Raw genomic sequence first — 15686 nt, 5'->3', positions numbered from 1 at the left:
TGAAGCTATACATTTCTTGTAGCAATTACATATATACACATTCACAGAAAACATGGAAGTGACTAAATGGAAAGTTAACAATTGTTACTTCTAGGGAAGGTATTGGGATTGAATGTTAATCAAAAGTAGATTGATGTTTTTACAAGTAAAATGCAGTCATACGCTACATTTGCAATTTAAACGGTAAAGAAAAAACAGCATGAAAAAAAAAAAAAAAAAAAACAGCATGCACAAACTGATACATTTTAAGAAAAAATATACCCCAAAAATTTTCCTTTGATGGCAAACATACAGGAAAAATTCTGGAAGATTACCTACCAAAATGATGCTTTAATATTATCTAAAACTATCTCCAATAAAAACAATATACTGAACTCCTGTATTTTCATTTGAAAAAGAAAGTTCAAGATTTGTCATAGTAATACAATTGCAGTTTAGAACTCTTATTATTGTTTAAGATATTTACAATCTTCACATTGTACGTAGCTGTATACTGAAATTTTTTCATATCTTTAGAATATAGTATTTGGGGCAAGGGGAAACAGTTTTTAAAGTTAGAACTTAAGTGATAATTAGGGCTTCCTGGTAGCTCAGCTGGTAATGAATCTGCCTGCAATGCAGGAGACCCCAGTTCAATCCTTGGATCAGGAAGATTCCCTGGAGAAGGGATAGGCTATCCATTCCAGTATTCTTGGGCTTCCCTAGTAGCTCAGACAATAAAGAATCCGCCTGCAATGCAGGAGACCTGTACAATCTTCACATTGTACATAACTGTACACTGAAATTTTGCCATATCTTTAGAATATAGTATTTGGGGCAAGGGGAAATAGAGTTTTTAAAGTTAGAACTTAAGTCATTATTAACATTTAAGTCAATGGCTTTATTAAGTTTATATACATTTCTAAAAGAACAAAGTACAAAACAATACTGGCTTATTTCTTTAGCAGTTTACTATTAATAATTCTACCTTTAAAACACTTCACCATTAAACAAAAAAACTTTGATAATTAAAGTTATCATTGATCAGCTTCTTGTGAGGACTATTCCTTCAGAGATTATTCTGTGAATGGTACTGGCATTCAGATACAACCAGCTGAATTTTATGAATGACACTACTTTTGACTATAAAAAGTTTGAACTTTTTATATTCTTATTTTATTCTTTTTTTTAAAATTTTTTATAAACAGGGCCTCTGACCCTTTCATTTTATTAAAATGGCACGTAAATATTAGAACAGCATACTGATCCCTTCCTACATCCCTGCGCCCCCGGCGTGTTGATCTGGAGCCCCTCCTGGGCCCCCTCCCAGACGGTGGCAGCAGACTCATGCACTGAGCGATTCATGTTCTTTATCGGTTTTCCCAATAGCATCGGGATTTGATAATGGGTCGAGATCAGCAAAAAGGCTGAACCAGGCAGTCAGGTCGGAGGCCTTGGCAGGCTCTTCCAGCGAGGCCTGTAAGTCTTTTATGTTTTGGTCTAGAAGCTGTGAAGGAAGGAATCCTGAGCCTGCCTGGGGCCTGGGGTCCGGCTCTCCTGGGGCCACAGCGGGCGCTGGCTCCTTCAGCCGACCGTCTCCAAACACAGCGGCCCGCTCTTTGCTGAACTCGCTCTCCTCCAGGGAGAAAGCGTTGAAGATTTCACTCAACAGCAGCAGGTTGTCTTCAGGTTCTGGGGTCCCTGCCACTGGGCCCAGGCAAGCACCTTCCTCGGGTTTCATGTCTAAAAGTTCATCTGAGCATGCATTATGTGTAGAGCTTTTGTCTAAGGCAGATAAAACACTTTTTCTATCTTCGGTTTTAAAATAGAGGATTCCTTGTGCTGGTTTTCATCCTCTAGTGAAATTAACTGACTTGGCCGCCATGGCCTCTGCACTTTCCTGCTGGGCGATCCTCTTCTTTTCTTCTTTCTCCACCAGTTTTCTCATAGGGTCTTGTAAGCTCTTTAATGTGGTAAATTCATATGGCTGATAACCCCTGAAGCTCTCATGGATGGCTGCCATAGTGTGAGAAGTTTCCTCCGAAAAATGAAGCAGAGCGGTCTGGTATGTTGCTAGCATATGAGACAAAAGATTGCATCTGCTCGCTCCAAGAAGATCCACTTTTTGACACACATTCATCTTCAATTTGTCAAAGCTTTTTTTGGCAAGGCGAACTTGTGTTTGCACCTTCCTGAACTTCTCCATTTGCTTGATGAGGTCTGGATCAAGCGCCTGGGACACATCCTTCATCCACAGTAACGCCCCTCGGTATTCAGTCCGGCACTGCTCCATGCGGTTCACCGTCAGCCAAGTGTCGGAGATGGCCCTATGCCGGAAAGTCTCCACTTCTTGGTGAAAGCAGCACAGAGGGTTTCTCAGAGCCAACCTTTGCTGGGAAGAAAAGCAGAGGGCCTTTCCTGTCGCTTGCATCATTTTTCCTGCTCTGGTTTTATCTTGGAAGCCTTGGGACCGGAGAAATTTTCCCAGTTCGTTTTCTTCTTGAAACAAGAAACATATTTTCTTTTGATAGAGTACAATTGCTTTAGACAAGTCCAGACAGGTTCTCTGAATTGAGTGAAACAGCTCTAGCTGGGCATCCAGGTCTGCATCCGAGGCAACGACGTGCTCTTCTTTCTTCCCCGTGGCTTTAATAAAGGCCTGCTTCGTTTCCCAATACTTCTGCTGCATCTTATTTACAACTTACTTGTCTTGGGGATATCGACTGTTTAAGTCCCACGGATAACTGCATTTTGTGTCCTGACATGGTTCCTCCTTCTTTTTTCTACTCGGAGCCCTGGCCCCCGGAAGCCCCCCGGCCGCGTCTGCTCCCTCATCCGAGCTCAGCGTCAGCAGAAGGTGAGGGAAGGCGGCGGAGGGAGCACAGGAACCGCTCCTTCCCGCCACGGTCGCCGCAGGAAGAGCAGCCGGCGGAGCCGTGCGCACCGCAGCGCAGCGCAGCGGTGGGGGGAGCGGGCGCCCTCGCCTCCCCGCGAGCTCCTGGGCTGCGACCCCGCCGTCGCCTCCCCTCTGTTTCTCCTCCTCTGAGGACGCCCAGCGGGCGACCCCTCTCAGCAGGACCCCGGGACCCAGAGGAGGGCAGGCCGATGGCCTCACCTCACTTGGGGCGGGCCCGGGATGGGGGGAGTGAGTCTCCTTCTCTCTACTCCCTCGGGTCCTTCCTCGACCCCCATCTCCTGGGGTGCCCCCTGCTCGGATCTACAGCCCCTTATTTTATTCTTAAAATAAGCTTTTAAGAATTGCTTATTATTAATTGACATACTGCTGAAGCCTTGAACCACAGAAACAACAATGATGGGAAAAGGGAAACGTGCCAGAGCTGTCTGGTTTCACAATGGTTATGACAGAAAAATGTAGTCAGCATTCTTTCCAAATAAAAAGGTCATCAGTGGGGAAGAGAGACCTTTCAAGGCTATCTTCAATGGAATTTGGAATTTCCCTCACCCATTCCAGGTATCTATTCAACTGCCTCCTACAGCAAGCTTGTGAAAGCACCTCTCATAGTAAAAAAAAAAAAAAAAAAGTTCCTGTAGAAAGGGTACAATGGAGAGAGGACTAGGCCAGTGCTAGAAAAATCCGGATCTGTCAGAGATCCTGGGTGGAACTCAGCAGTTTCCTCTTCTGCAATGCAAGAGGGTGGCACCGACACGCCTTCCAGCTCTAACTGTGTTTTCATCCAAGGCCACCAAGGAAAGACACATGCCTTTTTACCTCATAACATGAAGGTATTTTAAACTATGTATCACTTTTAACTTCAGTTTAACTTGGCAATATTTTATATGAGAGACCCAGCGTACCTCAGCATGTTACAAACATTCAAAAAACACAAGCTTGGTGACGACAATTCAAAAGAAGTCATATCCAAGTAGCTGATGAAGAAACTAAAAAAATGTATCATTTGAGAAGACGCTTTACATCTTTAAAACAAAAGATAGGTATAATTTTATTTCAAGAAAATATTCAGCATTTAAAGTGGAGTCACAGTGACTGACTAGCCAGTAGTGCTGGCATTTATCTTCCTTTCACATTGAAACTTGGAAAACAAGGGAATGAGTTAAATTGAACCTCTTTAATATAAAAGTCTTTGATTTAGTTACATAACTATTTTTATAACAAAGCACTTTTAATATAATTTAAAACACACATGCTTTGATTAAAGAGTGACTGTAAATGGATCCAGCTTTCTTCCAACTGTGATGACAACTTTGTCATTTCTTCCAGAAGTACTGGCTCTGAAGGAAGCATTTTCAGGTGCAACTGAAAAGAAAAATGATAGCTGAACCTTTAAGAAATCTAAAATTTTGTTTATTCTGGATTTAACTGTTTTACAAGGAACCTCAGACGACACTATTCTTGATTTTTTTCCTTAAAGGCTGGTTTATTACAATCTCACATCTTCCTCTCCTCTATTATAAGTCTTCATGGTTCTGTCACTCTCTCAGTAAAATTGAAGTAATGACTCTCCTCTATGTAAGGAGAGTCCTGATACACATCAAGAAGCAAGGTCCTAGTTCTAAATTTACAACTGTGGTAAATTTGGGAAAAAATACAGGAACAATTTGCAGCATTTCTAATTTTTTATCCTACATACTACCATCTGTAAATCTACTTTTTAAATAATTTCAAATAATTAAGTCAAGTGAAAACTTTTTTAGATATTTATGAGATAAATAATCCATCTGCTATTACTGAAAATCTACCACCTTCAATATGTCAGAGCAGTGAGATAACATGAGTTCTCCATTATATTTGTCATAAAAGCAACTCTGTTATTATCAAATCGTTTGAAACTCCTTCAATCAGGACAGAAGTAAACCTTAATTTTTTCATGACCATTAAAAAAAATCCCTGCCAAAATGTAACTAAATACAAATGTTAATAGGTTAATATACTGATCAAATGGATGACACAGAAGTCAGGAGGTTGAGTCAAAATTGTGCTGAGCTAAAAAACAGGAGTCAACAAAGAACATTTACAAGCTGTTGCCCCATCCAGCTATCCAGTACGGTAGTCACTAGGCACAGAAAGCTGTTGAAATTAATTAATTTCTATAAAATGAAAAACTCAGGTTCTCAGTCACATCAGCCATGATTTAAGTGTTCAGCAGCCACATGCAGTGAAGTGTGGATTAGAATGTTTGCATCTCTGCAGACACTTCCATCAGACAACACTACTCTGGAGGAGGGCAAGCTGTGAAGTGCTATCTCACATCTTAGACTTACCTTCAGAAACAGGGCGAGGTATGCCTGGGCCAACTCAAAATCACGCTTTCTGTCCAACATCATCCCAATCATCTTCAAGAAGCTTTTCATAACGTCTATTGAACCACCACAATCAGGAGACAAACTTCGAAGCTCTGTTTCAATTCCTGACGGGCCTAATTCTTTCAGAAGGTTAACAGCAGCTTCATCTACATTGTTTTAATAAGAATCTAGTTATTACCGACAATCATTTCATTTAAGAAACTAGTTTTCATTTCAAACCCAACATATATTTAAATTTGCATTTTTAGCAATTTCTTTCTATTAAGGCTGTTAAAATCTAATTAACACTTAGCACCAGACATTTTAACATGCTTATAAATCAGTCAGAACAAATCCAATATAAGAAGGCTACTAAGTTATTAATATACACCATTATTAATAGTATTTGCTAGTGAGAATAAGATGAGGTGAGGGAATTTATTTTTGTATTGTTTATAAAAATTATAAAAGTATCACTTGTTAATTAACAAACATTAATACTACAGAAATATACGTGGGGAAAGACTCCACCTTATTCACCACAAATCTACTTTTCCCTAGAAGTAAGCACTCTTGTTTCATATACATCCCATGAAAACATATTCTATACTTATATAAGGCATTTGATATTACAATGGCAATGCCTATGCTTTTAGCTTTTTGCAAAAGAACAATACCATTGACAAGAGCCTAATACATTTTATTTTGTTTTTCAGTGGATATTAAATAATAGTGCCTCTCTTCTTTGTTCCCTCATAAATATAACAAGTTACTCCTTTTATAATCCTGCTACTCTTTAGCTATCAGTACAAGTACCATTCTTTGACTTTTGCCAATGTGCACTCGAGTGATACTGGCATGAAAACACAAAGCAACTGGGTCAGAAGACAAGAGGGTAAGTCAAACAGGAGAATGACTGTAATTCTGTTAATTGCTTACAGCTCTCATTATCATTATTAGCTACGGATTCTAGCTTTCAAATTTAAAACACTCAATTTTTTAAAAAAGCCTTTTTGTGTGATAATTTGGTAATATCTGCAATTACCGAAAACAAAAGTCTATTGCAAAGTACACTGCAAATTGCACTTGTAAATAAAAAGAAGAGCAAAAAAGAAAAAAATTCCAATTTTCCATACAGAAAGAGAGGTTCTCAAAAGATTATTATAATCTTAACATCTGAGTGTAGTGTCACTCATCTACTGTAAACAAAGCAAAAATTACTTCAGATTAAAACCAAGATTTCAATCCTTTTGGCTTTTACTTTCAACTACTGAGAAATCTGCTAATATTTCACTCAATTCTCTTCATAAAAAGTAACATAATAAGCTGAAATACTTGGTAAAATATTTTATAATTTAACTTACATTTATTATTTACCAGTCCTTCCTCAAGCTTCAAGCAGAAATCTGATTTTTGAGCCAAAATCCCAAGATTTACCACTTTAGACTTAAACAAAAACAAATATACATTATTCAAAAACCACAAATATAACAAAAAATGTAAAGTTTATAATTAAACACTAGCATTAATTTACTCTGTATCTGTAAAGCTGGGTCTTGGTTAAAACTACAAACACACAACATACAACACACACCCCGTGTCCCTAGAATGCCCCCTCTAGCCTGGCTCTCACCTGCTGAGGGTCACTGTTCTGCTCAGGAGCAGCGTATCTGGGCACAAGGCCAGGAACAGTTGGAATGAAAAATGGTGCTGATCTGGGCACTGTGGGTGGCTCCTTTGGTTTGTTCTTTTTCTAAGAAAAATGAGAAAAGCAAAAAAAGACTAGTAATTATCTTGCCAACAGTTTCTAACATTTAATTCCCACTTAATTTTTAAAAAGCCCCAAAGGTAAAAAAATAAAAAGAATGAAATTTAGATTAGGATACTGAAATGAAATCCCAAACAACCAATATACCACAGATATCCTTAAACTGGGCTTCCCAATGCAAACCTCTAGTACTCTTGCTAATAACGCAAAAGGAAAATGACAGGGTTCAGAAGAAGCTCTGAGGCAAAAACAGCTCATTTTCCTGAAACATGAATATTTAGGTGAAGAAGTACAAGCAATTTTGAACTTCTTTTATACTGAAATACAAGATGGGCTAGAAAGCAAAATTTACATAAATGCTCAACAGTTTTTCAAATGTCTCTTCTCCAAAAGAAATCTAGAGCCAGAGGGAGTCTCTGCCATTAAAAGTAATTTAGTAAATTTTGTGTGTAGGTGTGAAGCATGGCCCTAATTCTTCTATTTTATTGGAATTTTTATTTTTCCTTAGTACTCTGTGTTTTTAAAAAGCAAAAGAATACTATCGCTCCTTCATAAACTATTTCAAGTGTCAGCAAAATTCTATCACAAAAATTCCATTGGAATTCCCACTGACAGAATTCAGTTTTGGTGACTACATTGTTACGTTATCACTATCTCAAGAGAATTTGATGGACTCTTAAGAAGTCTCACAATTTTACCTTATACTACTAGTCTTCCATTCTTTAGGAACCGTGGGGAGATTTGCTTTTTGAAAGAAAGTCAGGGATATCTGTGGCCTCTTGGAGCCACAGCATAAAACAAAGTCGAACAAAGTACAGCCCATAGCAATGTAAGCACAACCTTCTCTGTGACGGGGAAACTGCAGTTAGAGTCAGTCACCCTTCCTAACTCACTGTTCTTGAATTAGAAGGCAATCACTGAGTTGTAAATAAAAACAAAAGGCTTTGGAGAAGTTCCACAGGGCTCTGGAAATTACCTAATTTCATAAAGGAAACCATAAATATAAAAGTTAACCACAGGACAAAAATAAAAATTCTAATTTCTTTCACTCAGAAGGAAATTAAAATATTGGAGGTGTTATAAAGAGCATCCATTCACATTTTTCTATATTTTTATGCAGAACAAACTGTATCTTGGCAAGAAGAGTGCCCACCAAATTTAGCTCAATTAACTGGGCATTATTCTAATTGCTCCCCTCACACTCATCTACTTGTAATTTTTAAAGTCATTCCATAAACTACTTCCTTTACAGTTGACAGACTAGACAATATAACTATGTACCTAAACAACATACCTTTATGCTGAAGCCCAATCTTTCAAAAGGTGAGCAACTAAATAAGAGCACTTTTTTTTTTTTTTAAAGGAGCACTTTCAAATTTTGAGTCAAACGAACATGTGAAAACTTCTCTTTTCTTACCCAAGACATGTATGTCTTTTCTGGTGCTAATTTACTAGCTACAAAAATAGTTAGGACAGCGCGTCATAGTTATCTCTGTCAGTGTTCCTTACACGTTTTTTATGCCAGCCCATAATGTGCCTTAGTCCACACACAACCTCTAGTGACTGTATGTATGCTCAGTGCTGTGCTAAGTCACTCAGTGGTGTCCAACTCTGCAACCCTATGGACTGCAGCCCGCCAGGCTCCTCTGTCCATGAGATTCTCCAGGAAAGAATACTCAAGTGGGTTGCCATGCCCTCCCCCAGGGGATCTTCCCAGCCTAGTGATTGAACCCAGGTCTCCGGCACTGCAGGCAGATTCTTTACCATCTGAACCATCAGAGAAGACCATGATTACCCAAGTGGGTAGCCTATCTCTCATCCAGGGGATCTTCCCAAGCCAAGAATTGCACCAGACTGCAGGGAGCTTCTTTACCAGCTGAGCTACCAGGAATGCCTGACTGTATGTATACATCTAACCAAGTTGAGTTGCATAAAACAAAACTCACCCTAATTCTCAGAAGATAATCTCTGAAATTTTCTAGTCTGTACCTTTCAGTTGCTTTTGATACTCACAAATAGGGGTCATGAAACATGCTTTGAAACACATTAATTCATACCATAACTGTCCATGTCTCATGTAAAACTATAAACTCCTCAAGGACAAAGGGCTAAGTTATTTTCCACTGCTATTATCTCAGGATGCTATATACTACCTAGTTCATATTAATTTATGTGTCTGAACCCAAAAGCAAACCTTCCTGTAGCAGACAGAGCAGGGTGTGGTATGATAAAGTGTGACTGAAGTTTAATTTTAAAAAGACCAGTGAAAATATTCTAGTTGAATGTCTAGAAACAGAAACATCACACATTATGACAACTTTTTTCCCACCTCATTTCAGAAATTAAGTGAGATTAGGCTAGGCTTAAAACACCCAATTTCCAATAGCTCAGTAGTTGCAGTCTATACTATTGCTATATTTGAAGGTCCCTGAGTGCTCTCAAAGTAGATATATATACATGGAAAAGGTCTTGTAATAATACTAGACTAAATAGTATTCAGCTAAATGGTATTTGCTTTACTATCTTAGGCATTAACTACTCCACCTAAAGACCTCCAAGAAAGGGAAGCTATCTTTATTAAAGAAAATACTTTTGGAATATGTCTTCAGGGGCCAATATTAAGTGTACTATAGTATTACCTTAATAACATCAAGATTAAGAAGGTTTTTCCACCGGGATTCAGGAAGGAGTGACAGAGTTACCAACTGCTCATTCAGCTGTTCTGGGGAGTCATACTCTATCATTTCATCACTCGGTTCCACGGTTTCTTCTGATAATTCTACATCTTAAAAAATTTTCAGGTAAGACAAATTAATGCTGAATGAAATTTTTATCATATAAAAGTAACTTAATTAACTTCAAGTCCATTAGTATTTCATAACATGTTCACTCAATATAACCTTGTAAACTCTTTTTCTCATATTAAGTACAATTTCCATCGCTAGACTCAAAACATTTCTCTACTGTTTCAAATGAATACTCCATCAATTATGTCTTTGTTTATACAAAGATTCATGAAGTCATTCAAAATACTACATTAAGATAAAAAAATATTGTGACTGAATGCATTAAACTTTGCCTTCAGTGGCAATATCCTGCAGGTTAGGTTTATTATATTACGCTTCAAAAATTACTTTTGATTACCTTGGGTTTGACAAGTACCAGGAAGCATCACTACCGAAGGAACATAATCTGTGGGAAGTGGCCGTAATGAAACAACTGAATACAGGGAAATATTGGACCTGAGACATAAAAAACATAAGCAATATTGTAAAATTTATAAAAAATATTTTCAGAGAAGCTTTGATTACTGGTAACAATCTCCATGATCTTGAATTTGGCTACAAATTCCAATCACCTGTTAAAAAAAGCAAACTCAAAAATAGATAGTATTAATTTCAAAATGCTTTGACTCATGTCACAGATGTCATCACAAGAAAGTTGTCCATAATTATTATGAACAGAGACTTTATTTTTAATGTAGCACAAAAAAGTACTTGAGAGATCAGTAGTGCATGCTATTTTTATAAGGTAACATAACATCCATTTATTTATACTGCTTTGACAAATGGCAACCTTCATCTAAGGAGACTACAATTGAAGGAAAGACGGACTCAGAGCAATAAGTCAGACGGTGATTACATGGATCGGATCTTTGGGGGTGCTGAACAGTCATGGGTTCCCCTGTCTCTAGAAAGGTCCTTTAAGTGCTACTTGACCCTGCGTCATGATTTTGGATCTGACTGACTAATCTGATCCACATCTGACTAATCAAGATGTGGATATCTGTCCCAAAGTGGGCTAATCATATTATTTCCTGTACATAATGAATTGGAATGGAAAATAAAAACTGGAAATACCAGGTTCTGAGTTATATTAACAGCTGCACTATATACTTTGTTGCTGAGGTACCACATCACTGTTCTTCTCTTATCCTGACTGTTCAAGACTCAAAGATTCCAGGAGATACTCCATTCTGCTTATTAAGGTGACCAGAGTCTATTTCTACTATATATTAAATTTATTTTCACATCCTAAAAAACTCAATTAGAAAATCTTGTAAGTAGAAAAGGAATTCATTTTTTTCTCTTCCTCAATAATAAGAGTTAAATTTTAAACTCACTTATCCTTTCTGCAAATAGAAGTCAAGTAGGGTAACAAATAAATATCAGACATGGCCAACTCTTTGCAACCCCATGAACTATACACATACAGTCCATGGAATTCTCCAGGCCAGAATACTGGAGTGGGTAGCCTTTCCCTTCTCCAAGTGATCTTCCCAACACAGGGATCAAACCCAGGTCTCTCGCACTGCAGGCAGATTCTTTATCAGCTCAGCCAGCAGGGAAGCCCAAGAATACTGGAGTGGGTCAGTTCAGTTCAGTCGCTCAGTCGTGTCCAATTCTTTGTGACCCCATGAGCAGCAGCACGCCAGGCCTCCCTGTCCATCACAAACTCCCGGAATTTACTCAAACTCATGCCCATCGAGTCGGTGATGTCATCCAGCCATCTCATCCTCTGTCGCCCCCTTCTCTTCCTGCATCAGGGTCTTTTCCAATGAGTCAACTCTTCACATGAGGTGGCCAAAGTATTGGAGTTTCAGCTTCAGCATCAGTCCTTCCAATGAACACCCAGGACTGATCTCCTTCAGGATGGACTGGTTGGATCTCCTTGCAGTCCAAGGGACTCTCAAGAGTCTTCTCCAACACCACAGTTCAAAAGCATCAATTTTTCAGCGCTCAGCTTTCTTCACAGTCCAACTCTCACATCAACACATGACCACTGGAAAAACCATAGCCTTGACCAGACGGACCTTTGTTGGCAAAGTAATGTCTCTGCTTTTCAATATGCTGTCTAGGTTGGTCATAACTTTCCTTCCAAGGAGTAAGCGTCTTTTACTTTCATGGCTGCAATCACCATCTGCAGTGATTTTGGAGCCCAGAAAAATAAAGTCAGCCACTGTTTCCCCACCTATTTCCATGAGGTGACGGGACCAGATGCCATGATCTTAGTTTTCTGAATGTTAAGCTTTAAGTAAACTTTTTCAAACTCTCCTCTTTCACTTTCATCAAGAGGCTCTTTAGTTCCTCTTCACTTTCTGCCATGCGGGTCGTGTCATCTGCATATCTGAGGTTATTGATATTTCTCCTGGCAATCTTAATTCCAGCTTGTGCTTCTTCCAGCCTAGCATTTCTCATGATGTACTCTGCATATAAGTTAGAATAAGCAGAATGACAATATATAGCCTTGATGTACTCCTTTTCCTATTTGGAACCAGTCTGTTGTTCCATGTCCAGTTCTAATTGTTGCTTCCTGACCTGCATACAGGTTTCTCAAGAGGCAGGTTAGGTGGTCTGGTATTCCCATCTCCTTCAGAATTTTCCACAGTTTATTGTGATCCACACAGTCGAAGGCTTTGGCATAGTCAATAAAGCAGAAATCGACGTTTTTCTGGAACTTTCTTGCTTTTTCTATGATCCAGCGGATACTGGCAATTTGATCTCTGGTTCCTCTGCCTTTTCTAAAACCAGCTTGAACATCTGGACGTTCTCAGTTCACGTATTGCTGAAGCCTGGCTTGGAGAATTTTGAGCATTATGTTACTGGCGTGTGAGATAAGTGCAGTTGTGCGGTAGTTTGAGCATTCTTTGGCATTGCCTTTCTTAGGGATCGGAATGAAAACTGACCTTTTCCAGTCCTGTGGCCACTGCTGAGTTTTCCAAATTTGCTGGCATATTGTGTGCAGCACTTTCACAGCATCATCTTTCAGGATTTGAAGTGGCTCAACTGGAATTCCATCACATCCACTAGCTTTGTTCATAGTGATGCTTTCTAAGGCCCACTTGACTTCACATTCCAGGATGTCTGGCTCTAGGTGAATGATCACACCATTGTGATTATCTGGGTCATGAAGATCTTTTTTGTACAGTTCTTCTGTGTATTCTTGCCACCTCTTCTTAATATCTTCTGCTTCTGTTAGGTTCATACCATTTCTGTCCTTTATTGAGCCCATTTTTGCATGAAATGTTTCCTTGGTATCTCTAATTTTCTTGAAGAGATCTCTAGTCTTTCCCATTCTGTTGTTTTCCTCTATTTCTTTCCATTGATCGCTGAGGAAGGCTTTCTTCTCTCTCCTGGCTATTCTTTGGAACTCTGCATTCAAATGGGAATATCTTCCCTTTTCTCCTTTGCTTTTCGCTTCTCTTCTTTTCACAGCTATTTGTAAGGCCTCCTCAGACAAACATTTTGCCTTTTTGAATTTTTTTTCCATGGGGATGGTCTTGATCCCTTCTTCTGTACAATGTCATGAACCTCCATCCATAGTTTATCAGGCACTCTGTCTATCAGATCTAGTCCCTTAAATCTATTTCTCACTTCCCCTGTATAGTCATAAGGGATTTGATTTAGGTCATACCTGAATGGTCTAGTGGTTTTCCCTACTCTCTTCAGTTTAAGTCTGAATTTGGCAATAAGGAGTTCATGATCTGAGCCATAGTCAGCTCCTGGTCTTGTTTTTGCTGACTGTATAGAGCTTCTCCATCTTTGGCTGCAAAGAATATAATCAATCTGATTTCAGTGTTGGCCATCTGGTGATGTCCATGTGTTGAGTCTTCTCTTGTGTTGTTGGAACAGAGTGTTTGCTATGACCAGTGCGTTCTCCTGGCAAAACTCTATTAGCCTTTGCCCTGCTTCATTCCGTACTCCAAGGCCAAATCTGCCTGTTACTTCAGGTGTTTCTTGACTTCCTACTTTTGCATTCCAGTCCCCTATAATGAAAAGGACATCTTTTTTGGGTGTTAGTTCTAAAAGGTCTTGTAGGTCTTCATAGAAGCGTTCAACTTCGGCTTCTTCAGCGTTACTGCTTGGGGCATAGGCTTGGATTACCGTGATATGAATGGTTTGCCTTGGAAACGAACAGAGATCATTCTGTCGTTTTTGAGATTGCATCCAAGTACTGCATTTCAGACTCTTTTGTTGACTATGATGGCTACTCCGTTTCTTCTTAGGGATTCCTGCCCACAGGAGTAGATATAATGGTCAGCCTATCCCTTCTCCAGGGGATCTTCCCAACCCAGGAATCACACCAGGGTCTCCTGCACTGCAGGCAGATTCTTTACCGACTGAGCTACAGGAAAGCCCTACTGCTATCCTTTCTGCAAATAAAAGTCAGATAAAAATCAAACATGTAGCTTAGAACATACACTTGAGCAAAGCTACCTAAATTATCAAGCAGAAGTTGAATCAACTGTAGACTTAAGGTGAACGATGTGACACTTCCATTTTTTGTTAAAAAATCCCCAAAACCTGATGGGCAATCTTAGCAACTATGATTGTCTGACAATATCATCTTCCTTTTTCTTCTTACCCCAGAAAGAACTGTATGAGAGAACTTACCACAGATAAATTCCAAGGTGGTCGACATGGGAAGTGGCCAGAAAGTCTCCAGTTGGGGACATAGTAACATTAAGAGGAGCCGAGTCCAACAAAAAGCTGTCTATAAGACTAGAAACAGAATCAAGATGTTAAAGTACTTCAACTCTATTAAAAAGGACATAATTCACAAAATATCATTTTGCTAAAAGAACAAAGGGTAAGAGATGCAGAAAATTTTTGCTTTTCACTTTTAAATCACCAACAGCAAAAAGTCATCACTAACAAAGAGCATTGTCAACTAAGTTACGATGGGAAAATAATCTCCTCAATGAGAAAGACCCAGAACACTAAAGAGATCAATTAATTGGAGAGAGAGTTTCAATAACAGGGAGAATACAGGAGACAATGCTGTTTTTCCGGAATGCCATTTTGTTAGGTTCAGAAACAATTCTAAAGATGTCACACATTTAAGATAAATTATCAGCACTCTCCTGTATTTGTTATGCCAGTGAAAATAACAAAAGGGGTAGGCAACAGAAGAAAGTAATAAAATGGCCATGGGAGAATGGTAGTGGCGAGAAAAAGTTTGAGCAATTCTGTTTTTCAAATAGGTAACTGTATGCTATACAGCAAACAGGAACTTCAGTCTATACAGCATCACCATAAGGCACTAGTCCACATGGATCCTTCAGAAAGCTGGGAGCAGGGGCTGTGAAAAGTTGGGGAGGAAAAGGGAGCGATGGCACCCCAGAAGAAGACACACAGCAGGCTCCTCAGAGAGCAGTGTGTGCGATGAACGTGAACCTCACAGTGGGCAGGAATTCAACGACGCTGATGGCCAAGGAAGCACCTCTGCGAGAAGGGCTGCGGAAGGCAAGGCAGGCGGAACTGTGTCCAGTGAGGAATGCAGTTTGGTCGTGAATACCACACATCTGAGTGTGTTTTATCTTTTAACCAATGGAAAGCCACTACGGGCTTTTGAGCAGATGGCAGTATAATCTCTACTCTGATAAGAAAATCTGGCAGCAGAATGTAGAATATATTTGAACAGGAAGAACAGTGAGATTATAGTCATCTAACAAGCAGGGAAGACCTGAACTAGGATGGTGGCAGCAGGAAGCGAAATGAGGCGAATTGAAGGAGCGAACAGAAAGGCCTAACACGCAGGCCCGTTGGAGACGAGGCTTCCTGGGCTGGCTGAGAGTGCGAGTGCTCTGTGCACTGAAGAGGAGCACGCTGGCTTTAGTAAGAGCTGCTTTAAAAACTGCTTTGTTCACTGACGCCATTACGTTATCCACGGGAAG

At 39.4% G+C, this 15686-nt stretch overlaps 1 protein-coding gene and 1 pseudogene across 2 annotated transcripts in view; both read right to left on the bottom strand.

The window, feature by feature from the left end:
• Positions 1 to 1170: 1170 nt before the first annotated feature.
• Positions 1171 to 3782, bottom strand: LOC122700690 (annotated as a pseudogene).
• Positions 3783 to 3916: 134 nt separating this feature from the next.
• The window catches only part of WDR36 (WD repeat domain 36), a 49617-nt gene continuing 37847 nt past the window's right edge, over positions 3917 to 15686 (bottom strand). For both annotated transcript variants that reach the window (XM_043913772.1, XM_043913773.1), the window contains 7 exons: positions 14404 to 14511; positions 10154 to 10251; positions 9649 to 9794; positions 6875 to 6994; positions 6606 to 6687; positions 5221 to 5408; positions 3917 to 4255 (listed from right to left, as the gene is read on the bottom strand). In XM_043913772.1, the coding sequence (XP_043769707.1) occupies positions 4106 to 4255; positions 5221 to 5408; positions 6606 to 6687; positions 6875 to 6994; positions 9649 to 9794; positions 10154 to 10251; positions 14404 to 14511 (892 nt within the window). In that variant the 3' untranslated portion in view covers positions 3917 to 4105. The remainder of the gene's footprint in view (positions 4256 to 5220; positions 5409 to 6605; positions 6688 to 6874; positions 6995 to 9648; positions 9795 to 10153; positions 10252 to 14403; positions 14512 to 15686) is intronic.

Source organism: Cervus elaphus, chromosome 9 (genome assembly GCF_910594005.1).
Source record: "Cervus elaphus chromosome 9, mCerEla1.1, whole genome shotgun sequence".
Classification (NCBI taxonomy): domain Eukaryota; kingdom Metazoa; phylum Chordata; class Mammalia; order Artiodactyla; family Cervidae; genus Cervus; species Cervus elaphus.
This window is presented reverse-complemented; position numbering and strand designations above follow the sequence as displayed.